Here is a 27,372-nt window from a genome sequence, read left to right as displayed (position 1 = left end):
ACCAGGCTCAACCCCCTAACCTGGAGATTAAAAGGCATAGGGGCTGCCAGCTGAGCTAGTCAAGTCCCTAAGGTGACTCTAGCACAGGTAAGGATAAGTAACACAGGGTGCAGTAGATTTTTTTCACTCCACTGTTTTTATTTTGTTCAGATGAATGGCAGTCCCAGAGTTAGTACAGTGTAACAGTTTACAAATCAAAATACCGAAGGGAGGAGGACTTGGGGTGTCAGATTGCAGCAATCTTAATGGCCTTTGACAGTGGCTCGTCCGCAAGATGCAAGGCCCAATGCATTGCTTTGCTATGGAATCCCTGGGGAGGGGAGAGGACCATGGAAAGCTGGATATTGCTGCTGGATTAGTAAATTGGAGGTTGCAAGAGTGGGATGGGGCCCTCCACAACTAAAGGCTGAGTCCTCTTCCCCAACCAGTACTGGTGGCACTCGAGAGCAAGATAATGAACTCGGCTCCCTCACTCATTTTGTAAACAGGGATCCCTTTCTACAAATATACTCCAGCAAGGGTCCAAGGCACTGCTGGAAGCAAGAGTGGTGTGGATCAAACCCTCCATATTTTTATAAAAAGAATGCAGCAGTTTCCTCTGGGCTGGTTACTCTGCTAACAAGAAGGCAAGACAAACAGCTGGCCAACAACATCTGCAAAACTCAGTGTCTAACTCAGACCAATGAAACGGCTCAATAAATAGCTCCTGACCTTGGAGAAGGCAGAAAAAAGAGAGGAAGAAGGGAAAAATGCTCTCCCCGTCCCCCAATGCACGCACACAACAAGTAAAACAACGGTTTAAATGGCTGGGCGGGGTTGAATCCATCCAATAACAAAGCTATAGAAAACCCCAAACCCCCCTTTGCACTCTTTAAAAATATAAATATGATAAAGCAGGAGAAGGGCCAGCTGAGATTCCCACTCCCCAGGCTGGCAGAGGGCAGCACTAGCAAGCAAGGCAGCAGGACAACCTTGCTGGCACTGAATAAAGTCTAGCACGCTTTTCCATCTGGAAAAAGACTGTTCCTCCCTTCCCGTCCTCACCAAAACAGCCTCAGAGTGGGTGTACGTAGCAGCAGCAGAGAGGGATATATCCAATTGGACTCACCAGAATCCCTCTTCTTTAGCTGTTCCTTCTGGTCCTGTCTTCATTCCCACCCAGCCCTGAAGATCATGGAGCATGTGTCCTCAGGGGTAGGGGAATCTCTCCATAAACAGCACAGCAGTTACTTTTTTTTGTTGTTAGGAACTCAAGGCATGGAAAATTTTGGGGTTCTTTTAACTCTCACTTAGTTTTTTAATATGATTTTAATGCCAGTAAAATAACCCTGCTTATAAACCTCCAAGTCTTTTTCTAAAAGTTAGGAATGGGAATTCAAACTGCAAGGGAAAGAGTTGAAGGTTGGGGAGGGACAGCTGTGTCCAGTCCCCCAAGGCAGAGGGTACGAGGCACATGTGACTAATCACAGTTAGAGTGAGGGATGGGGTAGTTAGTGCAAGTTTCCCAAAACACCAAAATCCTTTACTTACTGGTGAGTTAATAACAAACACAACTGGATAACGTCTCCTAAAGCTATTTCACCTGCTCCCCGAGGCTTGTGGATAGGAGCTTTTCTCCGCTGACCAGGCTCCCCACAGCTGTAGAACGGGAGTATGGTTGATCAGACTCGCCACGGCTCCTCTTTGTGGGGCAGCTCCACGTCCGTGGTTGCAAAGAGTTCCTCTGGGGGAAGTCAGTGATGGCATGTGGGGGTGGAAGAGAAGCAGCACAGCTGGAGGGGCACAGTGGGAGGCAGAAGCTCCAGTGGCAGGTGCCCAGCCAGCCACAGGGAGGGCTGGTGCAGTCAAACAGCAGTGCATCCATCCTCGCTTCTGCCTTTCTCCTGCTCTAGCTTTTCTCCTTGGGTGACTTGCTCTTTGATTCATGTTTATTGCCAAGCAACTTCAGCACCTTCATGGGCTTGAACTTTCCTTTCTTCTTGCCTTCCGAGTCCTTGTGAAATTCTGCAAGGGAATTGCAGGGTGAAATTATTTTCTGAAGGACAGAGCCCATGTGTGATGTATGCACTCAACAGACATATTCCTCCGCATGCGTGATACCTGCAGATGGAGGCTCACCTACACAATGCCAACACCTGAGAGAATCAGCAGTGGCTGAACAAACACACACGTTCACTGCTGGTCACTCTGGTCAGACACTGGAGACAGAGCTTTCCCACACTGCAGAACCAACTCCCATAGGAATTAACGTTCATCACAAACCTCACAACCTTCTCCTCCAAGGCAAAGCACATTTTTTGACCCACCTTCTCTAACATAGAGCAATATGATGTGAACATCCCCTATACATTCTGAAACACTCTTCTGTGCACACACCTCTCTGGGGACAGAGGAGAAGAGAGAGAAAACGCAACAGAACTAGTCAGCTGGCATAAGGCATTTGTGAAAGATGGTGGCGGGTGTGATATAAGAACCTGTATATGACAGAATAAATCCCAGGAGAGACGGATACAGAGGGGATGGACGCGCACACACACACACAAATTCCCTTTGACAGCATAAGAGAAGAGCCAGGACTCTAGAGTCCACCAGTATTGGAACGTGGCTCCTCTCCTATATAACTTCTTACCTTTCCTTTTAATCATGGCTTCCAACAGTTTATCCTCCTCTTCCTCTCTGAAAGAAACAGAGAGAAGCTGTTGAGAGATTCCACTCAGAGGACAAGAGCCACAAGATCCCTGAGAGAGAAGTGCTCCATGCTGCCTGTGACTGGAATGGGCACTGGGATCCCACAATCCCTTGCTACAGTTACAACATGTTCTCCATCTGTACAGACCAGGACTAGCAAATATCCAGACACACACCCCTCCCCACAGGTCAACAGCATTGATTCCCAGCCACAAGGTCTGGGGGATCCTCGGGGAAGTCTGGCAGGAACAGTGGCAGTAGGGTTCTGCTACATGGTACATGTTCACCCTATACACGTGGCCTGCACCATCTTCTCCACTGCATCTCCCAGACAGGGAGTAGAAGCAGCTGTGTTTTGGCCAGATCTCCCCTTTCTGGAGTTTTACCTTTGCCGGTCCTCATCCAGGCAGTTGACAATGGCATTACGTTGTTCAATAATGGTGACCAGCTCCTGCATCAGCACCTTATCCCGCTCTCGGTCGTCATCAGTCCAGTCCTTAGCTACCCACCCCAGAAAATACAGAGAGTTAAATGATTACATTTCCCATTGACAAGGATCCCCAGGTTCAGGGGTCCACAGTGCCATACAAGAGACCTAGGTATGATTCCTGTCCTGAGCCTTGCAGATGGCTCTCTGCACCTCCATGCCAGGTTGGAATGGTGGCCACTCCATAGGGGAGCTGGGAATACATTCTAGACAGCATGCTCAGGAATTGGAGCTGGGGAGGAACTGTCTCATGTTACTCAATTGTCATCCTGCAACCAGTTAAGGAGGAGCGTTAATATCCATCAAAGGCAAGTCCCATCTAATCTCTTTGGCCCAGGGACCAGCAGTGACTGAAGGTATAATAGCACTGGGGAGTGAAGGGGAGATAGAAAACTTGCTCACGGTGGTATTTCACCAGGACTAAGCAATTTACCAGGTTTATTGAGAAGGCACCGCAGTTCATACTCCACATCAGCCTGACGCTGCTCCAAGTTCTGCTGCTTAAAACTGCAAGGAAAGAAGCACCATCACAAACGCACTGCAAGGCTTTGAGAGGTCCCTCCAGAAATCAGGTGTCCTTTCTAGGAAGCCATCTCCATGAGGGTCAGGTTTGAAAGTAACAACTGTGACCTTAGCCATACCCACCAGGAGATTAGCAGTGAAAAGGCGCACACTTTGGCCATATTCCCAGCAGTGCTAGCCCCAGCCTCATCTAGTAAAGCCTGATGTAGAAGTGGGGACTGCAGGGCACTCAGGCTATGTCAAGATTACAGGGATTTGTTGACAGATGTTTTTCTTGGAAGATACCTTCCGACAAAACTTCCGGTCGACAGATCATGGTCAAACTGCCAAACGGACTGCAGGAACAAAACGGCCAACCAGAAGCACAGCAGACAGGGCTGCCTGGTGTCTTAGACCCCACCCTGGAAAGTGCAGTCTGGCTTTCTGTCGACCTCTGTCGACCTCTTTCCATTCTGCCTCATGGGGAGTGGCGTACAGCTGTCGACCAAAGTGCTGCATGCTGCTGATTTACTGTCGACAGAACACCTTGGGAACGTGGGTGTTCCTCAGGTTTTGTCAACTAAACCCTCTAGTATAGATATAGCCTCACAGCCTCTTCCAGGAGGAAGGCTGGGGGAGCGCTGCCTATGGGAAAGCCCGTAGGTCTTGCAGTCTAAGCATTGGGATAAGGGCTAAGTACCCCTAGACAAAAAGCCCATGTCTTCATAGATTGCTAGCCCCACCCACAGGCTAGGACGCCTACCACGGTGAAGCATCTCAGGTGCAACTACAGAGGCTCTTCCATCAGCCCCATCTTTGGAAGTGGCATTTCAGTGCATTCCCCCTACTCACATGTAGATGAGCTCAGACTCACGGCGCACCAGCATGTGTTTCTCATGAATGAGTCTGAACCAGTCCACCAGCAGGCTGTCCTCACGGCTCTCTGCCAGTCAAACCAAAGAGAGCTCAGAGACACGCCCCAGAGCCTTCTGCCCACACCACACAACAGACCAGGACCAGGGAGGGAGAGACTCATTTATAATCCGCCTGACCTCATCCAAATCAAACAGGTCTCAGCCTCCTACAGGGAAGTGGTAGTTCTGATCCATTTCCCTCAGAGCCCAAGCCAGTGGCCTGGCCTCACCCTTCCCCCACCATAACCTTCAACAGAGACCATGTTCTTACTGCTCCTTCCGCAGGCCCGGCCCCGCCCCCACACCCGTAACGGGGGTAGTGCAGCCCTTACAGATTAAAATTCCCTATTCTCTCTGACGCGGTGTCTCTTCCCCTCCCTGCCACCCACACTCGCCCTCACAGTTGGCACAAACCACGTTACCATTCTCAACGCTGCGGAGTTTCTCCTCCAGTTCCACCCCTCGGTGCTCCAGCTCGTCCAGCTGGTGTTCAATGGCGTCCATCTCTCCATAAATATCCTCCACCGGGACATACTGGTCCGCCTGGACCTACCAAACCACACAAGCAAGAACACCCACTGCCGGGGGTGGTTTCTTTCCCTGAGCCCATCAGCTCCAGCACCCTGGCAGGGGAACCAACGCAGTCCCGCCGGGCCATGAAAGAGCAGGGGAGACCAGCACTCCCCACGGAGGAGGGAAAGCAATGGGATGATCAGCGCTCTGCCACCAGAACAACACAGCCTCAGAAGAAATGATACACAGCCTGGAGGAAACACCCTTGCTCCATGGCGGACAGACTATGCAATGCACTCTCTCTCCATCTATAGCTCAGACTGACCCCTGGTTATCCTACGGGACGATGCAGATCCCCTTTGCCCCCCTCCTTCAGCATACCCCACTGCTCAGACAGCTCTCTTCTCAGGTCTGGCAACTGCTGTGCTATGTGGTGAATGAGGACAAGCCTTGGGGCAGAGTCTGGAGGGACCATTCATGCCCCAAGTGGCAGGGAGAAGAGAGTGGGAGTCAAATTCAGGCCTCAGGTGGCTGATTCTTGGCCGCCTGGCCAACCTGCAGATCCCAAAGGGAGTCCCTAGTGACACAAGTCAATGCACGCTCCTCTGACGAGCCTCTAGGGAGTGTGTGCACACAAGGGGCTCTCCCCTCATTCCCAGACCCCTCACCAGCCAGCCCCCGGCTGCCCACTGCAAGAGCAGGGCACCAGGCTAGACTATGGTTTCCCAAACTGGGGGACATGCCCCCCTGGGGGGCATGAGAAAATTCCGGGGGGGTGGTGCGAGGCGACTCACCCCTCCCCATCAGTCCCCCCACCTGAGGAAAGATCCGGCCTTTGCTTCTGGCTCTCAGCCCCTGTCATTCTATAAAAAGCAGGCAGCCAGAAAAGACCCACGTAGTGCTGGCTGCCTTCAGCAAATGAGAGTGAGTGTGGGTTGCGGGGGAGGAGAAGGAGGATAAGGTTAGATGAGGGGCTGGGGGTGCCTGGCTTTGGGGGAGGGCAATGAAGGGGCTTGGGTGGGCAGTTCGCTGGGTTTGCAGGGCTCGGGCAGCTGGCCCCAGCAGAGCAGGGCTTGAGTGGCTGGCCCCAGCAGTGTGGGGCTTGGGCGGATCGGTCTGGTGGGCGGGTGGCTGGCCCCGGCAGCATGGGGCTCGGGCAGGTTGGGATTGCAGGTGGGTGGCCGGCCCTGGTAGCATGGGGCTTGGGTGGGCGGCTCAGGCAGCTGGCCCATGGCTGTGGTGGGTGGCTGGTCCTGGCAGCATGGGGCTCGGGTGGCCGGCAGGCAGGTGGCCGGCTGGCCCTGGCAGCTGGCAGGCGAGTGGGTGGCAGGCCCTGGCAGCATGGAGCTCAGGCAGGTGACTCTGTCAGCACAGGTCTCAGGCAGGACGGCGGGTGGCGCGGGCAGCTCTGGAGGCTGGCACAGGGCTCAGGCACCCAGCCAGCTGGGGCTGCACCAGGCAACCACAAGGGGCCAAGAAAAATTATTTGTGCTTGTTTCTAATTTGAAATAACATTTTGATATCAAGCTTTTGTGTTTATTTCAAATTACAAATTGAATGTTTTGTTGAAGGTTGGTTGGATGATGGTAAAGAAGAGGTGAGGGGGGCAGGAGGGTTTCTCAAAAATCAAACGGGGGGCATGATGCCAAAAAGTTTGGGAACCACTGGGCTAGACGCTAGAGAAGCAAACCAGCGTTCAGCAAGCACAGCTGCAGTTCTACCAGACATTGTGGAGTGGATATTTGCACCTCCATGCCCCTGGCCCCTTTACCTTGCGTTTGATCAGTGGGAAGCCGTGTCCTGGTGCAGGGGGGCGTGCTGGTTTGGATCCTTTGGGGGGTTTCTGCACAGAGGGGGAGGCAACAGGTGACGACTTCCGGTTGAAAGGATTCTCTTTGCATGAAGACTGGGGAAAAACCAAGGAGATAGTTTGGTGCCCAGAAAAGAACAAGGGAACAAGTCCCAGGCAGGGCACGACCACTCAGTAAACACCCACTCCTAGGAACTGCCATACTGGAGCAGCACAATGGTCCACATAAGCCACTATTCCTGCTTCTGCCATGGTGGAACAGATGGTTGGTCCACCCAGCCTTTGTCTACATGAGCAAACTTTGCAGCTGTAATTCCCCAGCAGCGCAGTCCCAGAGCTTGGCCCAAACACCAGAGCGCTGTAAGAACCCAAGGCCTTCTACACCACCAAGTCCACTCTGGCTTCCACTGCTGGAGGTGGGGAACTGTGGCTACAATATTTATGAGTGTAGACAGCCCTCGGGACACTCTGGTACCCTGTCTGCAACAGCAGACAGCCGTGGGAGGTAAAAAGCCCCAGAATGCATCTCATTGCATCCGGGCAGGGGGTGTCTTCCTGACTAGCCAGTGATTAGCAAGCTGCCTGAGGCATAAGAATTCATAGCCCTGGCTATTTTATCCTAGCCAGTATAACTGCAGATACTATTCTTATCTATATCACTATCTAAATCCTTTTTTCCCTATCACGCTATGTTATTTGCTTCAGTCATGTCATGTGGCAGTGAGTTCCACAGCTTAACCACAAAACCGTATGAAAAGCTACTTTGCTTTGAGCCACGTATTCGTTTGTTGTGATTTGTATCAGGCAGCAGGGTGAATAAGAGCATGATTACCATTTAGAATTTTAGCTCTGGCTCTGCTATACCTGGCTCTTGGTGGTGACACTTCGCAATGGGTGGCGAGCAGCACATTACTACTGAAAGCCACAAGAGAATCTCAGCACTCGGTGGTGGCAGAGCTGCTGCGTGGTGGACGGACGTCACTGCATGCTAGCAGAGTGCTGGTTGCATGACCCTCAGCTACAGTGCGGAGGTGTCTCAAGGTGGAGCAGCGGAAACACAGCAAGCAGCTCTTGGCCAGAGGTCTATTGTCAGGGTTACGGCACCGCATCCAGAGCTCCACGGGGGCGGAAAGTGAGTGTTGTGATGAGGGCTAGGAGAAAAGGAGGGATCAGGAGATGTGCACCAACCCACCTTGAGCTGTGGCTTGGGTGATGGGGAATTCGTGGGGCTTCCTTCACCCATGTCTGAAGCCAATAGGATGGGGGTGGGACTAGCACCGGCTGGAGGCTTGGGGGGCAGTCTGCTGGGGCTGGTCTTTAAAGTGCTGCCTGAGACGCTCTTGCTGGGCTGTTGAGCTCCCTGCTGCGCCTCCCCACTGGAACTGGCCAGCTCACTGGAGGAAGAGGAGGAGGAGTTGGTGGACAGGCTGGCTGGAGCTGCGGGGCTGTCACAGGAGGAGATGCTGATGAGCGGCGTGTCTGCACAGCAGGTCTTGGACACGGCCGGCACGTGGACTGTGGGTTCAGAGGAGCTCTTGGGCACTGAAGCCTCATCCAGGTCACCAGCAGCCTTTGCAGAACACTCGGAATTGATGCTTTCTAAGCTGAGGGCAGGCGATGGGGTGGAGGAGGATGGCTCTGAGTGTGACAGCCTGGAGATGGGGTGGTGAACTACAAAGGAAAGAGAGGAGTCAGACAGGAACCGGAGGCCGCCACCACGCCCAGCTAGAGATGAGACGCCTCAGACCTCACTCGGGGAGGCTGGGTAGGAGGCAGGGTGTGTTAGCACAGAGCTCAGGCCAGCAGGCGCTGTCATTAGGACGTGAGCTGCCTGTTGGAGAGGTGAAAGTGCCGGGGCTGCCTCCCCCGGTGTCCAGGGGGAGAGAGGTGGGAATTTTGTGCAGGATGGCTGGGCAGAGGAGGGGGCGGGAGGGACTCACCTCGAGGGGAGGCGCTGGGGGCTCGCGGAGCCGGCCGCTTCTTTGTCTTGGGGCTGCTGGTGGGGGTAATGCCGTACCAGGGATGGGAGGGTTTTGTGGTGCTCTCGCTGTGCTCCTGCTTTGGTGTGCTCTTTGGTGTTGCACCCGCCTCCTCTTCCTCCTCCTCCTCAAAGGGGTTGTAGAGTTTGGACTCGCTGCTGTTGGCTGTGCTCTCCCTTTCCCTCACTTTCCCCTCATCCTCCTCCTCCTCCAAAGTCCTGGTTGGGGTGTCCCGGCCACTGCCTGGAGGGGGAGGAGCTGGCTTCCTCTTGGGCTCTGCCTGGACCAACACAATCCATGGAGGGTCCTTTGGTCTCGCCGCAGCTCCCACCCTAGTTGAAGAGAATTGTGGGGTCATAGGGGGGAAAGGGAAGCGGGGCTGGAGGGCAAAGCTGCTCCACATTCATCCTACAGCAGCAGCTCCTGTCCTACAGGGCTGGGGCTAGATCCCCACTCCAGGCATTGCAACCTGCCTGTGGTGTCAGCACCACTCAGCTTCGGCCCAGCTGCCCTTGTCATGAAAGGGAAACGCTGCAACCCCAGGCCCCAAATCATAACACCTGGGGTGGGGAGCTGGGCCCAGCCCCATGGGGCAGGAGCCACCACTGGTGGGTGAGTGAGGCCTAGGATGTTCTCCAGCCAAGGTCTTCCCTCCACACCAGGCTGGGGTCAGGGTCATGGTGCCAGGGCAAAGAGGAGGCAAAGGGCAGTGGTCTAGGATTTTTGCCTCCCTCAAAAATGCCCAAAGGGAACTGTGGGGGCTGAGGAAAGTGCCTGGGAAGTATTGCTCTAGCCGCTCCTTGAGACAGAACTGGGATCTCAGGAGGCCTCCCCTCCTCCCCCAGCTGCCAGCTAATCAGTCAGGATGGGGTGGGACTGGAAGGGGAGTTCCTGAGGTAAGCACACCCATAATCCCCTACATGCTTTTGGGGCAAACCAGTGGACCTACCGATCTGTAGAGGTGGGTCTCCCCCTTGGTTTGGGGACTGGGAGGCTGGGCTCAGGTACGCTACCTAGAGAGGCAGTGGGAAAAATACAAGACACATGGTCACAAAAGCAAAAGGCTGTTAGGAAGCAGACAAAAAGCTCTCTGGACTTCCTGGACTTTCTCTGGGACTTTCTGGCTTCTTGTGCTCCCCACTGATCCCGCAGCAACAGCCTTTGCCCCCTGGGCACAGGGGCATCAGCCCCAACGCACAGGCCAGACGCCAATCTGGGTGATCTTGTTCACCAGAAGTCCCCCACCCGCAGCCGCTCTCATGCCCCACCTCCTGCAGTCTGGGGAGAAGGGCTGTTGGGCTCCCCCGGAGGGTGAGTGACCCCTTTTTATGCACTGTCAGGCCCCAATACAGCATAGCACTAGGGCACCAGACCCATTCACGCTGCTCTGCTCCTCCTGGCAGACTGAGGCTCAGTGGCGAAGACCAAGGTTCAACGATCTGGGGGCGTCCGTTGAGGGGCGCTGGATAAGGGCACCCCGAGCCTTGGCAGGGATATTGGCTTTGCTGAGCATAAGCCACACAGCAATGGAGAAATGGGAACCAGCGCACACACCGTCCTTGCACCATCTCACCATTCACCACGCCAGGCCCTGGCTCAGAGGCCTCACTCTGCGCAGTGGATCGAGGCCGAGGGACGGGGTGCGAGCTTGGTAGGGATGGGGCTGCTGCATCTGTGCTCCTCCTTGGGGCAGGGGTGGGACGAGCATCCTTGGGCCGGCCGTCCAGCGGGCTGGCCTTGTCCTGGCTGGGCACTGGCGGTTTGCTGGGGAGAGGAGGCCTGGGTGGAGTCTGCGGGCAAGGCTCAGAGCCGGGCATTTCATTCTCTGCGCAGACAGGGGATGCTGCTGTCTGCGCTCCAGCGGGTGCGTGGCCCTTCTCCTTCTCTCCTGGTGGGTGGCTTTCTGATGCGATTGCCAGGGACACAGGAACACTGTCCTCTTTCCCCGAGTCCATCTCCGAGGGGGGTACATCCTCACCCACAGTGGCTGCACCAGCCTCAGTTCTCTTGCCTGCGAGCTCCAGGTCAGTGTTGGGCCTGCCCTCCATCCTCCCACTCAGGCCCCGCTTGCCCCGATGCTGGGTGCACACGAAAGTGCCCGACTCTGGTCCAGGCTTGTAGGATCCAGGGAGCAGTGTGCTGGAACATTCCTTACACCTGCCAGAGACACACAAACGGTCTGAGAGCCGGGGGGGAAGGACCTTCCATGGGGGAGGGGATCTAAAAGGCTGGCAGAGGAAGAACGGCCATATGGTTAGTGCACTAGACTGGGAACTGAACCCGTTTCCTGAGTCCCAACTCAACTGCATTCTCCCTGGGCAAGACACTTAAGCCCTCTTTGTCTGCGGCCCTTGTCTATAAAATAGGGATAATAACCCCGCCTTTCTGTCACCCTTTGCCATATCTATTTGGACTACAGGTTCAACCTCTCTAATCCGGAACACTCTCATCCAGCAACATCCATAATCCAGCATGATTTTAGTTAGCCAGATGTCCGCTTATCATGGTGTGGCCAAGTTTCTCGTGGTCCCATAAAGTTTCTTTCCAGCCACCAGTGCTGACTCTCAGAGTTCTGTGCTGTTACTTAGCTGTAAGTTACCCTTAAATGTCTGCTCAAAGCCCAGTCAGCAGTGGAAGTGTTGGTAATGTGCCAGACAATACTGACCTTGTGTAGTCTGGCAAATTCTCTCGTCTGGCACCAGTCAAGTCCTGACAGCGCCAGACAAGAGAGGTTCAGCCTTTATAAGCTTTTCAGGGCAGGGCCTGTCTCATACATGTTAGAGCTCTCTGGGCATTACTGCAACATGAGTCAATAGTGAGGGCGTTAGCCCTGTGCAGGTGAGATGTACGTACACCACAGCACAGCTAAGTGCAATGAGAGAGGCGCAGAAAAGCCCTCTCAAGCACTTCCTCCCGCAAGAGCTGAGCTGGTTGATTCCCGTTTGTTTCAGTGCAGCTGGTAGCTGTGAGACTTATTAAGAGTCAGGGCACTCAGAGCTCTTGTAGCGGCATCTGATTTACCATTGTCTACTCTGAAATCTACAGAAATGAGCCCCAGGCTGAGGAGGATGCAGTGTTTGAACATGGACAAAAGGGGCTATTTGTACCTTGATTAACCCATGGAACTCACTGCTGCAGGATATTACTGAGGCAAAGCATTCAAAAGGAACAAGCAGTTGCTAAATAGAACATTTGCAGATACAACACGTAGGGTAAAGTTTCCAAGGTTTCAATCCTCAGTCTCCAGGGCATCAGATGGCAACAGTATAAATCCTCTTCCTACCGTCGTCCATATTGCGCAGAGGCAGGTATCAGACCTTATTTCGCCCTCCTATAAACACGCCTGTCATTAGTCACAGTTGCAGGCAGGCACCTGCAGCTGGCGGTCTGGTCCAATAACGTAGTGTCAATGTTCTCACACTCATACACACAGACAGCATCTACCTCGGGGTAATACTTGGCTGTGGCTGCAGGTCAACTCAGGCAGGGAGGGGTTCATTTGGGCCTGGGGGTGGTCTGCCTGAAGCCGGGCAGTGACGCAGTTTGTCTGCAGTGCTAAAGGGCGAGGTGGGGGTTGTGCTAGGCCTGGGCGTGGTTTACCTGAAGCACTGGCGGTGGTAGAGTTTGCCCTCAGCCAGGTAGCGCTGAACCAGGTGGACGTGCTGGTGGCAGGCTGCGCAGGTGCTGCTGAGGGTGGTGCGCTGGGATCGCTCCGCCAGGCCTTCGGCACCGTCATCCTGACACAAGGAGAGAGCAGACGGAGGGGCAGTGATCAGTGAAACAGCATATGTCAAATGGAAGCTCTTCGGAGCATGGACTGTGTTTTATTGAGTGTCTGGACAGCGCTCAGCACAACGGGGCCCCGATCCTGACAGGGACCACAGGCACAGCTGCAGTCCAAGAAGAGAGATCAGCAGCTGAACATCGGTATAACCCCACACAGAAGAACAGGACAATATAAAGAAACAGCAATTACCTCATTCCCCCATATTCAGGGTGCAGCCTAACCACCCCCATCAATCCCAGAGAAAGGGCTGTCCCAATCCCCCAAGCCAACCCTCAGGAAGATTCCTTGATCCCCGACAAAGCACAGATCAGACATCTTCCTCCCCCTCCCTAACCATTACCAGATCCAGGAGGGGGAAGAGGTGAAAGAAACCTGTCTAACCCCTACCCAATCCAGAGGCTCCAGCCATAACCCTGGTCTGTCCCAGGGAAGAGACATCCCTGCCTGTTGTTGAATCCTGAGGCAGAGAGGGGAAGGGAAGGGAATTCCTGGCCCATACCCATCCCAGTGACTGTGCCCTTACTGCATAAACCCCAGAGATGAGGGCCCTTGGTATTACCCTCCCATCAGCAGGGGGTTAGTTACACAGGAGCCTTTGGCTTCTCAGAGATCCCTCACATTGCGCCCTGCACTCTCCTCCCGTCCTTCACTGAATGAGGCAGATGGTGTGCAGCATTTCATTCCCATGACCTCGAGGACAGAGAATTCCTCCAGCTGGACCCTTCTCCCAGTGGAACCCACCACAAAGCAAAGCACACACCACCAGCACACACTCTCGAACACTCATGTCCCAGGGAATGCAGCAGCCTGTGTCTGTCCGTCCGGGTTCCTCCCATTGTGCCACAAGCTCCCTCAGTGTGAACACAGTGTGCAGAAAGCTGAAAAGCGGGGTTAGCTTTGCTGCTCTGGATGAGATACCTGTGGTGCTGGGGGGGTCTCCACTGTAGGCAGGGGCTTCTTGTGAGCTGGCACAGGGGGTGACGAGGCAGCAGCCGGGTGTCTCCCGGGAGGAGGGACTCGGGCTGGAGGGAGAGAGTAAAAGGGAAATCAGCCCCCCGACAGAAGCAGAGGATTCAGGCAAAGCACATGGTGGAGGAAAATCATCTGGCCTTGCGAGCCAGGGTGGGACCTCACCACCTTTCACACCACGGTAACTATTCTAGGAAAGAGGGACAGGTGTGGGCTAATGGGCTAGCCACAAGGCTGACCACTGAGAAGCCCTGAATTCTGACCCTAGCTCTAACGACTCCCCTCTGTGGCCCTGGGCAAATCGTTCACCGCTTCAGTGCCTCAGTTCCCCCATCTGTAAAATGGGGATACCACTTAGGTACCTCTAAAAGTGTTCTGATATCAGCTGAATAATGCTTACAGCATGCAAAGCAGTGAGTAAGTGCTAAGTATCCAAGCCCCCTAGCCCTTGCACTCCTGAATGCAGATTGCAGGATACAAGACCCCCATCACAGCCAGCGCTGACATTCACCAACACTTGAGCGAAGCCCTCAGCTCAGACGTGGGGTCTCTCTTGGGAACGGCTGGTGCGTGTGAGATACAGGAGGTGGTTTATTGTAAGCTGGAATGGGCTGTAAGCTGGGGGGTAAAATCAGGGGAGCGGAGCCAGGGGAGAGTAGTGGGAAACCCAGCTCCCTTCAGGAAAGAGGCTGTATGGGGCAAGTTGCACTATGCGTCTTATCACTCCACGCCCCTGAGCCACTCTTCACATGGGACCAGGAAGAGCCAGGCACCAACCAGGGCACCCTCCAGTACAGCAGCACCTGCCGCTGCAACGTCCAGAGGGAAACAAGGGAAGATCCGGGTGCTCTCTCCCCACCACTTTCAGACAGGAGACCTGCCTGCCCTCCCCACTGTGACTGCGCTGTGTCAACAGTGCTTACTCAGGAGCACTTTCTGCTAACTCAGTGAGGCCAAATCATGCCCCCCTCCCCCCGCCCGCCCCCATCACGCTGCCCGTCACTTCCTGCAGCGGGTCATTCCAGAGGGAAAAAAGGAAGTGCTGGACTGGAAACAGGAAGCTGTGATGAACTCACAACCAAGTGGAGAGGAACAGAGGAAGCTGCCCCAGAAAGTGACTTCACGAGCATGGCTGAGTTCCCATCGTGCCAGAGAAGGGGCAGGGCGGAAGCTGGAAGGACGGGAGGTAGCACTCACCTTGGCTGGGGTTGGTGAAATGGTTGTAATACTGAGACACGTAGGTCATGATGCTGAGGCAATCAGGGACCCTCATGGAGACCATGTCATTGGGATCCAGCAGGGCAGGGATCCCCAGCTCCTGCTCTGCCAACTCAAAGGCCTGTGGGAAGCCCAGAGAGGGAGGACAGGCATTCAAACAGAAGCACACTGGAAAACAGAGACCCAAGGAAGCTGGGAGCCCGGCGCTGGTGAAAAGCTGGCACACCGGAGGAAACACAGAGCAGGGATGCTTGGTAACGGAGGTGCTCGTGTTCTCAGCAACCTCCACACCATCACCCCTCCCCCTCCTATCTCCTAGGCCACATCACCCAGTGTGCTTGTTCTTCCCTGTTGCCTCTCTCTCCTCACAGTTACGGCCTGAGGGGGAGAAGACCAGGAGTTCGGTCTCCAGAGATCACTCCAGCAATGATGCAGCCCAGTGATACTACATGGGACGGTGTTTTCAGCTACTCGTCCCACAAGGCCCGTAGCAAGATCCCCACCTCATCTCCAGAGAAGAAGAATCGTCTTGGGGTTAAGGTGCTGGAGGTGGGGAGTGGGTTCAATTCATGGCCCCATCTGAGACTGTCTGACTTGTGGCAAGCACCCCAACTTCTGTGCCTCAGCTCCCTCTCTGCAAAATATGGACTTGCATCACTGCACTGCTATGGGAGTCTATCCCTTACTGTTCGTAGGGTGCTCACAAATTGCTGGGAAGGAAGCGGGGCAGATAAAGTACCTAGATAGACAGATAAATTCACACGGGCTGCTTCTGGTCGAACAGGACATCTGCCCACCAAGAATAATGAGGCACAGTGCACAGGACATGGGTTCTGTGGTACCACCAAAGCTTGCTCAGCACAGGGATGTGTTGCTTTCACTGCAGTTTAACATCTGCCCTTGCTGTTGCTTCTCCGGCAAGCCGGCCCAGATGTCTGTAGCTGACCTGGTCCACCTTTGCCCGGAGATAGGGCTGCTCCTTTGCCACTCAAGTGTCTCCATCACCCTTGGCAAAACAAACCCTGAGACGAATACTCCACAGGCAGGACCAGAGAGCAGAAGAGCTAAGGGGCTAAACACAATGTCTGGGGAAGACGCAGAGGACTAGGTCTCACTGAGAGAGCAGGGTGTGCGGGGAGCTGTCAGACTGAATGAACCTCAAATGCTGTAGCTCATCTCCCTTTGGGTGGGAGTGTGTGATTATTTTGGGGAACCCCGGGGAGCCCCATCTATTCCTCTGACTCGCTTTCTTTTGAACCGATGCCTTACATGAGCCCTGGTGATGTTACATTCCTCAGCTCCTTGTCTTTCCTGCTCTCCCTCAGGTTGGATATTCTCAGACAATCTGTCTGCTCCACTCTCATTAGATTACTGTTCGCACTCCTAGCCACAATGAGAGCCAAGCAAATTCCACCACTTGCCTTAAGGTCAAAGGGGAACAAATAAGCCTAGGTCTCCCACCTCAGTTAGCACCAAACAGTGGGGCTTGCTGGAGGTGATGGGGCTAGGCAGAAAGGCAGTGCAGGAACACTGCTTCATTGAAGCAGTATCATCCCCAGGACATCAAATCCAGTCCTGTTCCACAGAGGCCATTCCTGGAATCATGGCTTCTCCCACAGCCACACCTAAAATTTATAATTGGAGATACACATCCCCTAGAACTGGCAGGGACCTTGGGAGGTCATCTAGTCCAGTCCCCTGCCCTCTTGGCAGGACCAAGCACCACCCCTGACATCTATTTGCCCCAATTCCTAAACAGCCTCCTCAAGGATTGAGCTCACAACCCTGGATTTAGGAGGCCAATGCTTAAGCCACTGAGCTATCCCTCCCCCCATGGCTTCCCTGGGAGCCACACCCCTTCAGGGACCACCACTTCCCCAGAAACAGTGTCGGCCTCAGGCATGCCCTCTCCTTAGGATCATACTGCCCTCTGGACCACCAATCCCCAGGAACCACTCCTTCCTCAAGCATCTTGCTTTGCTACGGGCTGCTTCATTTATGGTTTGTGGGGGCCCCTTCGGTTGTGGTTTGTGTGTGACTAGCACATTTGCTCTCCATCCCATCAGACAAAACTTGAAAACGTCTACCAGATGTTTACTCGTAAAGACGTGAAAGTCCATCACCAACAATACCCTGGTGAGAAGCCCAGTCCTCTTGCAACCGGCTGCTGGGAAGGATGAAGGTGCTTGTTACTGCAACCAGGGTGCTGTGCCTAGACAGGCGTCAGCAACCCCCAGCATGGGTGCCAGGATCGGCACGCGAGCCAATTCCAATCAGCACGCAAGGCAAGAGCCTAGTTGTGTCCCTCCTCCCCCATGCAGCCAGGAGCTTGCTCAACGCCTGTGGCTTAGAAGACCAACGAATGCTACCAACTGACAACCTAAAGGGTGAAGCTCTGCCTCTTAATGTATTTATTAATGGAGCTGTTGTAAGTAGGACTATTAGTAGCTTTAAAAAGTATCACCAGCGCTCAGACTGTACACAGAGGTCAAAAGGTCATGTTTCAGCACTCTACTTTGGATAGATTGCTGGCTCCTGCCCTAGACCATGCCCAGGGACTCCATCTCTCATGTCAGCCTCTGGCTAGTGGCTGATAAATACGAATCTCCTGCTCTGCCATACCTTTAGCTCCTGAGAGACAGGAGCTTTCTCTCTTCATTCTTCCCCAGAGCTTCCTGATTGCTGTGGAGGAAGGGCTCTGCTACTGTAAATCAACCCACGCCACTTAATTTTCTAACCTGTTCACAGCCTCTGCTTTTTGGGCCCTCCTTCCCTGCCAATAACGCCAACGCCTGCTTACTGCAGATGATAGCTTTTCCAAGGAGCACCGTGAAACTGACATGAATTTAGACAGCTGCACTGCTGCCCATGAGGTTGAGAACAAGAGTTGTGAAACTAACCAGACTCTCCCTAGCTTCATTCTTCAGCAGTTTGACAAAGCTCAGAACAGCAGAAGCAATGGAGCTGTCATGAAGATTACGTACTGGTTCAGCCATTTCCCAGTCAGACAGTAATCTTGGCAAGGACATGAAGTAGAAGCTTGTTTTCTTTAACACAAGATTATAAGGTGTGGAAACATACACATCAGGTCCTCTCGCTCATACAGATAAGCTTTGTTCTTATCCAGGGCATATAGGTTTGTCTAGCCCTGTACATATGACCGCCCCCACATCCCCCAGCCCTCAAGTGTACATTACGCCTATGCTGCAAACTCTACCACGTAATTTCCCACATCCGAGATTCCCTTTCCCTCAGCAGAGGGAGTCACAGGGACTCACCAGCTGATTGTTCTCGTAGACATTGTCCTTGGAGAGCGAATCGAAATCTCTGGAACAAGAAAGCAGAGGGGCGATATGAGCAAGGGGAGAAATGGTTCCACAAGACACCACAAACAGGTTCACTCAGCAGCCAATATTACAAGGGCATTTCAGTAACAAAAAGCAGAACTCAGACAAAGCAAGACGTCCTTCCAGGAGGTTTCAGACTGCAAACAGGGAGAGGCCATAAAAGAATTTTGCCATTTAAAATAACAAAAGGGCTGAAAAGCCAGGAAATTCAGACTTTAACATCATCGTCTATATTTCAATAGTACCTAAAGGTGCCGACCAGTATTGAAACGTGACTGTGACAGAGGCCTTCTCCATACCACTGTGGCCAGTCAACCTAAGTTATGCAACTTCAGCTACAGGAGTAACATAGTAGAAGTCGATGTATTTAGGTCTGCTTGCTACGCTGTCTTCACCCCAGTCCACTGACAACTGATGCTCTGCCCTTGACTCCGTTTTCCCTTCTGGTTCAGGTGGTGTACTGGAGTTGATGGGATAGGGCTTAGCAGCTGATTTCTCTCATCTATACTAGATGCAATAAATCAACTCCTACTGGATCGATCACTGCCCCTTGAGCCAGCCTGCAGTGGAGATGTGCCCAAAGTAGAAGATTTAAGATTACACATAAAACACACCCCAAACAAGGAGAACTACAGAAAAAAGTGCCCAGACTCCAACTCTGCCCTCATCTCCCCAACACTCTAATACCCCCCCTGAGGTAGCCATTCCATCAAATATACTACTGCAGCTAGATGAAATGCTACAGGCTGGAAGTTAGGCATTTGGGAACCCTTTAAACCCCAACATAATCTGGCATTTGGCATCTTATCCACACTGCTGTGGGCTGTCAACCTAAATTATGCAACTTCAGCTACATGAATTATACCATAATCTGGCATAACCTCTTTAGTTTGGAAGGGAGAAGGATGAGAGGGAATACGATAGCAAGGAGGAGGGAAAAAATTATTCTCCTTGGCCTCTGATAATAGGACAAGCGGTGGTTTAAAATTACAGCAAGAAAGATTTAGGCTGGACATTAGGGAAAAAAATCCTGTCAAGGTGGTTAAGCACTGGAAAAAATTGCCTCGGATGGTTGTAGAATCTCCATCATTCATTGAATATATTTAAGAGCAGGTTAGATAGACATCTAACAGGATGATATAGATGGTGTTTAGTCCTGCCGTAAGGGCAGGGGACCGGACTTGATGACCTCTTGAGGTCCCTTCCAGTTCTAGTATTCTATGATCCCATGATTTTACACACAGCTGCAGACAACTAAAATCATATCCAGTGGAACATACATAAAGCCGATCTGCAAAAGTTTCCAATATCTTGTGCCAGCGGAGGCCCAATCAGCGTGGAGAGGAAAGGGTTACACGGTTGTCAGACTTCCAGTACCGGGTGCGAGGGAAACCCAGGACAGGAGCTGGAGATGTTTGTTGTGTGAGTTTGAAGCATAATAGCAGCATCATGTTGTGCTTGTTACAGTCCAGTCCAGCAAATGACCCCAGCATTCTATACTAACCAATGAACTCAGCAGTACATCATACCTGTGAGGTCATTTTACAGAGGAGGGGACAAGCCCAGAAATGAAAGGTCACTCTTACTTACATTTAGTATTTGAACCCAGCAGGAGTCTTATTCGTTGTGTCTACCCTGAGCAAAATGGCCTCGCTGTTTCTGCTCCCAGTTTAGCTTTCCAAACAAGCCTAGTATAAAGACAGGCAGTAAGACTGCTCCCAGAATGAAGGACTCCTTAGCTTGAGGAAAGGTGGAAGAAAATCCATCATAGACTTTCACAAGGTTGCACAGGAAATCTGTGACAGAGACTGAAATAAGCGGTGGTCAGCCTCTGATGCAGCAAGGATACCATTCCTCTGCTCAGAGGAAAAACATTTGTTCCCTCACCAAAGACCCGTGGAGGCTAGATTCTGGTGAGGGATGTGAACGCATCTGTATGCTGAGCCTTGTACCATGTAATGGAAGTATGTGTGATTGCAAGGGCTGAGTTAAGGTTATTTGATGCATCTTAACTCTGTTTCCTTGTCTGGAATTTTTTTCTGTCTACTTTAACCTTAACTTTGGATTTACTTACTCAGAGCTGCCTGTGTTTCGCAACAAGAGTGCATTCAGGTGTTTTCCCTGTAAATATTTACAATCAGAACTCAAACTAAAAGGTTTTTTTGGCCTGGGATTTCCATTAGCTCTGTTTTTGTTTTTGTTTTGTTTTGTTTTGTTTTTTAAGCAGAGCAACACAAAAGAAACTATACGAAACCAGAGTGAAGACTCACTGGAGGCTGTTAACTCTGCATCTCCCTCTAAAGATAACCACCATCCTTTGAATTTCCTGGCTTTTGGGTTGGAAACTGAGCACTGGTTTTGGGGGGGTTCGTAGCAACCATCACACTGGCCAATGAGGTGCACGCCAAACCAGATAACATAATCTTCCCCCTTGCCCTAATCTTGCCTGCCAACCCAAACCACTTTATTCAGACAGGCCTGTTCTGCGTAGGAGGGTGAGAGGTGCATGTAGAAAGAAGACAATGATGAGTGTCACCAAGTGACTGGGAGTGCAAAGATACTGGTTCTTTGCGGGGAAGGCAGGGTGGGAGGGGTCGATTACAGAGAATAAATTCATCATCATCATCATCAATAACCGTGGGCTCGGCGCCCATTGGTGTCTGATGCCTCTCTCGCTATTTCCTTCCATATATCCCTATCCAGTGCAGAGTGGCTTAGTTTCTGTAGACTAGCTCCGCACCAGAGAATAAATTCCTCCACCACTACGTTCACTTGGTCTCTTGCCTCAGATCTACAGGCTGAGAAACGTAGCACACACACAAACAGTGGGTACGTTTCCTCATATTGCCCATCGCACTCCTCCTTTTACTGCTCTACCACATGGCATCCAGCTCTGAGGAACCCAAGTTCTGCTCCTTGGGGCACAGAACAGCACTCAGGGAGGAGTAACTAAGAAGGAGCGGAGTGGGGCCTTGCAGCACATTTGGATGGTACGGCTCAGTAAGCTCCCCCCCTGGAAAACACACCCTTTTATTTTTATTTGGCAATTCCTGGACCAAAATACCAGAATTCAGAATTTCACAAGCATCTGGCACCTGGCTAAAAACAGATCACTACTTTGACATCAGCCTATACTGGTCCCATAATATGTGATTCATGGGAACACTGTCCTAGTGAAGCATTTGCATTACCAGTCCTCATTAGTAAATCTGTTTCCTGGAAGACTTCCCAGCAGAATGATTGCTCTGATTCAGCAAGTCCCAACAAAGCAGAATATATCTGCAGTCATAATTTCCATGCAGAGAACATCTTTCATCCCAAAGTGCTCTGCCAATTATGTAGCTACGGCAGCAGTAGGGGCCTCGGTGGTTTAGGGCAGCAGCCATCAAGCCCACAAAATACTGGGAGGCAGGGAACATTCTGAACAGCAAACATGACAGCAAACTCCGATATTTTGCCAAAATATGTTGCAGGCTCTTTCATGTCCGCCCATAGAGGGGGGACTTCAGCTTGTAAAACCCACCTGACAAATCCACATGGCAAACTGAAGAGAAATCTACTTCTCTCAAGCTAGGTCTACACTAGCTGGGAAGGTTGACCCGCTCAGACTCGATCTTCAGAGATTCGATTTTGCATGTCTGGTAGGGATGCGCAAAACTGACCTCTCAGGGGTCACAGTCGACCCCTGTACTGGCAAGATGCGTAGCCAGGAGAACGTCTCCCACCGACCTTGTTCAGTACGGCCAAGTAAGCTGTGCGCAGATAAGTCGATTCTAGTTCTGCCATTGCTGTAGCTGGAATTGTGTATCTGCAGTCGACTTACTTTACTTAAGCTACGTCTACACCGGGATGCTACATCGAAATAGCTTATTTCGATGTAGCGAAATCGAAATAAGCTATTTCAATGAATAGCGTCTACACGTCCTCCAGGGCTTGTGCCGTCGACGTTGGGCAGCACTACATTGAAGTAGGCGCTGCAGGGGAGCGTCTACACACCAAAGCGGCCCACATCAAAATAAGGGTGCCAGGAACAGCTGCAGACAGGGTCACAGGGCGGACTCAACAGCAAGCCGCTCCCTTAAAGGGCCCCTCCCAAACACACTTGCACTAAACAGCACAAGATCCACAGAGCTGACAACTGGTTGCAGACCCTGTGCATGCAGCATAGATCCCCAGCTGCAGCAGCAGCAGCCAGAAGCCCTGGGCTAAGGGCTGCTGCACGCGGCGACCATAGAGCCCCGCAGGGGCTGGAGAGAGAGCATCTCTCAACCCCTCAGCTGATGGCCGCCATGGCGGACCCCGCTATTTCGATGTTGCAGGACGCGGCTCATCTACATGTGCCTGACTTCGACGTTCAACGTCGAAGTAGGGCGCTATTGCCATGTTCTCATGAGGATAGCGAGTTCAACATCTCACCACCTTACGTCAATTTCAACTTCGAAATAGTGCTCGCCACGTGTAGACGTGGCGGGCACTATTTTGAAGTTGGTGCGGCTATTTCGAAGTAGCCGGCTCATGCAGACGTGGCTTTAGTGTAGACATAGCCTCAGAGAGGAATGGTGGAGCTGACCCTGCTGGGATTTGAAGCAATGATTCAAGGTGGATTCAGTATGTCTGACGTTGCTATGGTGCTTCACTCCTTCTCCTCTCACTTTCAGTATGTATCCGCTTCTGTCTAACTCCACTGAAAAGGCCATGGCCAGACACTGCCCTATTCTTTTGGTGTCCAAACCCAGAAAGCCTCCTCCTACAGGCTCTGTGCAAGGCAGCACTACAAGGGCAGAGGAAGGGATTTGTTCATTCTCCCAGGTGCACAGCTGCTTCTTGCCTCATGAGAGCTGCAAGGGGAACCTACAAAATACTGAGATCGTGCTTTATATTTTCAAAGCATAATCCAAGCATCAGTTACTTCATACCCCCAGCCTCCTGTGAAGTAGGCCTGGATATATTATTCCAGTCTTACATTTGGGGGTGGGAAGTTATGTGCCAAGGTCACACTGGCAGTCTGTGGGAAAGCCACACAGCGAACCCACATCTCCAGAATCTCAGTCCACCTCTCTGCCAGGCGATTAACCTTTGTTGTCCATTTTACAGATGGGAAAACAGGCACAGAGAAACTGAGTGACCTCTCTAAGGTCGCAGAGCCAGTGGGAGTCAAGACCAGGATTAGAACCCATATCTGAAGATTGCCACTCCTGTGCCTAACCACACAGACCACAGTATCAAAGGAGCAAGTTGCTTAGGTTCATATTTTTAATAGTGGCTACTGATTTAGGTGCCCAGCTTGAGCTACTCTGGGGCAGATTCTAGATTTGCTGAGCACTTGCAGCTCTCACTGCTTTTTTTTAGACTCTCTTTGCTTCCCAAAGCCTGGTCCCATTTGCCTGAAGCTTTCCAGGATAGTGTTCCCATGTCCAGCATTAAGATCCCACCTGTGAAATTTCAACTTAATGGAGCCAGCTTGAGTGGGTAGAGGAGAGTCCAAACCTGCAGCAAGAGTGGGAACAGCTTTAATTTCAACAGGGGCAAGAGACAGGCTATGGTCTCCATCCTCTTCTCAAACAGCTTCCCCTTCATACCCAAGAACTTACCTATACAAGTAACTCTCACCTGTAGCCACAGCAGCTGTTTTGGGCTGAAATATCACACAGCATGAACATCCAGAGATAACAGGGGGACTGGGGGCTTTACACATAATAAATACATAGATAAAGGATAGGCACAAACTGAGGCCTTGAGAAGGAAGAGTAACCCTATGAAGCAGAGGGCTGGGTTCGCATTATTACACGGCCATCCAGCTCCGCACAGCTGCCGCGGGCATATGCAGCTTCACACCTGATGAGCTGGTACATGAGAGCATATGAATGCTTGTGTATCAAAAACTACGGGGTCTTTGGGGTTCCTACCACTGCCATCAGCACAAGCAGCCATCTGGTTGTCTCAAAGCAGCTGGAATGGCCCATCACACTGGAAACCCATGCAACAGTAATAGAATGCTAGCCACAGTTATCAGCCAGATCCTATTACTAAGATTATTGGAAGTGCTTTTAAAACACAATTTAGAAGAACAGGGGGGATGCTTTTCCTCTGATGTCAGAGAAATTTATTGCTCCATATTCTTCAGTGTCTAAATCAGGACAGGCTGAAGTAGCTGAAATCAGATGAGATGGCATGCCCTTCTGCTACCCCTTGAAAAATCCTTCCTTAACATGCTATGTCATTGTAAGGCCCTAGGTTTGTCTCTACAATACTGTTCACTCCACTTAAGGGGGATGCTCTTAGGACATCTGCCAGGGAACAGGTTTGAACCCGCTGATAAGTAAGAGTAATGTCTGCTGCTTAAAGGAATGATAATGCCACTTAATAGACTCAGAAGAGTCGCTGTGTACACGTGTAGCACCTTAAATACTAACAAATTTATTTATTAGGTAATGAGCTTTGGTGGGTAAATCCCACTTCCTCAGGTCTTACCCATGAAAGCTCATTAGCTAATAAATACATCTGTTAATCTTTAAGGTGCTACAGGGCTGCTTGTTACCTGTAATTCTACTTAGTGAATGGAACGTCTGATCGGTGCTTACCCAGAACCCTACAGTATTCCACTGTCATGCTGGCCCCATTGGTTTGCCTTTGAGTCCCTCAATATCTGGGATAAATGCAAAAACAGAAAAAGTAAAACTGCTGCTGGGCCCTGTGGCACCTTATAAACACAGATTTACTGGAGCATAAGCTTTCGTGGGCAAAATCCGACTTTCTCAGATGCATAGGATGGGGTCCTTTGCCCATGAAAGCTTATGCTCCAATCAATCTGTTAGTCTTTAAGGAGCCACAGGCCTCCTTGTTGTTTTTGTGGATACAGACTAACACAACTACCCCTCTGATGCTCAGCCCTATTTTAGTTTGTCTCTTTAGTAGTCTGCTGAGCATTGAACAGGTGATGCCTGAAATGCTCAGGTAATAGGGAGGGTATATAGAAAGACCACCTGCTCAGACAGTGCCTTCTCCTACCTACATGGGCCTGTTCTGTAATAGGATGGGTATTGCAGCTTTTCAGCCACATTAATATTAAACCAGTGTCTCCTGTTAATTGGGTACCAATCACTGTTGGGACGGAAGGCCGTCCAGATGGCACCTAAACAAAACAGGAGTCTATTGTGCTATGCAGCCTCAGCTGGGGTGGTAAGAAAAATGCTTTGGTTGTGGAAGGAACATGCGCAGCCATATGTCAGATCTCAGTAGTTGCCTACGATGAGAAGAAATATGTGTGCCCAGGGCAAGGGGAGAGCACCAGTTCATTGGTCACATTGAAGACTGGAACAGACAGGTGGCAGATTTCTGAGGTGGCCACAGTATGCCGCTTGGGGAAGCAGTGGGAATCATCTCAGCTGCCTATCTGGTTATATGGTTTCTCCAGAAGGAAAGCATCACCCCCCGTCCAGCAGCTCTGTTCCCAAACTCAGCTGTCTCTGTCCCTCTCATTAACCTGTCAATCCACACGCCCCCACTCCCCACATACCCAAGAGTCCCATGCAAAAGGAGTACAGACTGAACATACTACATTCCAAACCATTAGCACGGTGGGATGCCCCAAGGGCTATTTTCCACTGTCCTCTTCATTAATTTGTCATTCAGTGCAGCATTATACCAGTTCAGCCTGCACCTGGCATCCCCACTAGGCCAAGATCAGAAAGTCACCCACCGAAGCAATATACCCTCCTTCCTAGCATTTAATTAGGTCAGGAAGAAGCTGAATCACAACACAACCCTCTGCCACTGAAATATACTGAATCACAGTAACCTAGGAAGCACACTGATTAGGTTACATTAGTCCACCTAATACAGGGTTGTTTCCTACATCATATTCTCCAGTGCCTAGTCCACAGACGCTGCATTTAAAAACTTGTTGGCAAAGAAGACTCATATTGACTGAGGCAATGCCGGGAATTTTTTAAATAAATGCAAAAACGCCTTAGACAACCCTCTAGGATTTAATGGTGACAGTTCCAGAGACAGGGATTATGGCACCTTCCCTGAGCCTCGCTTTTATGTATTTATTTATTTATTTAAAATAATAGCCTGACTTGTCCTCTGATTAGCACAGGGGACTGGGAATCAAGAATTCTGGGTTCTATTCCCAGCTCTGCCACTGACTGGATACTGTGGCCAAGTCACATATACTCTGTGCCTCAGTTTCCCTCTCTGTAGAACAAGAGCAATGAGGGAGACTGAAGCTTAACTGATAAGGTTGATAAAGTGTTTTCAGCTCCACGGATCAAAACCTCGGACGCAGGTAACATTGTTATTATTAAATTCCAAGGGACGGGGCTGGGCAGATGCAGTAAGCGGGAAAGAAATTCCCTTCTAGCCCAGGACATGATTTAAAGGGGCTCCCACAACCCCCGCCCCCGCCAGGAGCCAGTCTCCAGGCACCCCACCCCCCTGCCCCAGCTCTGCCCTTAAATCGCAGGGCTGGAAGGCGCCCTGTGCGGCCCGGCCTGCGCGGTAGGGGTCCCTGCACTCAATCCCAGGCGCCCGCCCTCGCCCTTCCGGCGCCCGGCTCCCTTCGCACAGCCCTGGGCTGAGCTGGGGCCCTGGTGCCTCTGCCCTACGGAGCCGGGGGGGGCCCGGGCCGCCTCCCCATTAGCCCGGGGCGTTCCCCGTGGCCCTGCTCCTCCCTCCGCCGGTGCGGCTCGGGCCCCGGAGCAGGGGCCGCGGCGGAGCGGTACTCACAGCAGGTCGGGCCGGTGCCGGTGCAGGATGGCGCAGAAGGCCAGGCCGTCGCGGAAGGAGCTGCTGAGGTCGCGGATCTCCACGCCGGCGTAGCCCTCGCACTGGCGGCGGCACCAGGCCTGCAAGGCGCCCCGGGGACCCGACATCGGGGAGCCGCGCTCGCCGGCCCAGGCCTGGGCGGGTTGCGGCAGCGGCCCCGAAGGGCAGGGGGCTCCGCCCGCGGGGGCGGGGATGGTGGGGCCGCGGCTCGCTGCTCCCTCCCCGCGCCGGGCTGCGCTCAGACCTGTTCCCGCCGCTCCTCCGCCCAGCCCCGCTCAGCCCGAGCCGCGCGGGGAGGGCCCCAGCTTGGGCTGGGGCAGGGCCCGAGCGCTTGGGGGTACCCGCCCCCCCTCCCCGCGCGGCGCCTTGTGTCCCGCTGGCCCTGGGCAC

The 27,372-nt window shown here is 52.3% G+C and overlaps 1 protein-coding gene across 3 annotated transcripts; it reads right to left on the bottom strand.

Moving 5' to 3' along the window:
• Positions 1-112: 112 nt before the first annotated feature.
• Positions 113-27,372, bottom strand: MICALL1 (MICAL like 1). 3 transcript variants are annotated; one of them, XM_075008849.1, is made up of 17 exons: positions 26,944-27,064; positions 19,804-20,021; positions 18,145-18,193; positions 14,846-14,987; positions 13,598-13,701; positions 12,493-12,629; positions 10,466-11,049; positions 9,842-9,905; positions 8,854-9,224; positions 8,106-8,584; positions 6,875-7,009; positions 5,013-5,139; positions 4,529-4,619; positions 3,609-3,682; positions 3,075-3,189; positions 2,630-2,676; positions 113-2,004 (listed from the first exon to the last, which is right to left on the bottom strand). In XM_075008849.1, exons 4-17 carry the CDS (start codon positions 14,928-14,930, stop codon positions 1,889-1,891), a joined length of 2,529 nt encoding a protein of 842 aa, XP_074864950.1. In that variant the 5' UTR covers positions 14,931-14,987; positions 18,145-18,193; positions 19,804-20,021; positions 26,944-27,064; the 3' UTR covers positions 113-1,888. The 3 variants fall into 3 exon arrangements, with proteins under 3 accessions (XP_074864950.1, XP_074864941.1, XP_074864959.1); XM_075008840.1 differs by lacking the exon at positions 19,804-20,021 and having other exon boundaries at positions 26,944-27,372; XM_075008858.1 differs by lacking the exon at positions 19,804-20,021 and having other exon boundaries at positions 10,904-11,049; positions 26,944-27,372.

This window comes from Carettochelys insculpta, chromosome 1 (genome assembly GCF_033958435.1).
Source record: "Carettochelys insculpta isolate YL-2023 chromosome 1, ASM3395843v1, whole genome shotgun sequence".
Classification (NCBI taxonomy): domain Eukaryota; kingdom Metazoa; phylum Chordata; order Testudines; family Carettochelyidae; genus Carettochelys; species Carettochelys insculpta.
This window is presented reverse-complemented; position numbering and strand designations above follow the sequence as displayed.

What these genes read in the sequence shown, in the direction of transcription:
- MICALL1 (XM_075008840.1), bottom strand. Translation starts at nt 27,089, where the DNA reads ATGTCGGGTCCCCGGGGCGCCTTGCAGGCCTGGTGCCGCCGCCAGTGC. An exon ending in AGACCCACCTCTACAGATCG is followed by an intron (nt 9,225 to 9,841) that starts GTAGGTCCACTG and finishes CTCTTCAACTAG; the next exon opens with GGTGGGAGCTGCGGCGAGAC. An exon ending in CTGGATGAGGACCGGCAAAG is followed by an intron (nt 2,677 to 3,074) that starts GTAAAACTCCAG and finishes TGTTTCTTTCAG; the next exon opens with AGAGGAAGAGGAGGATAAAC.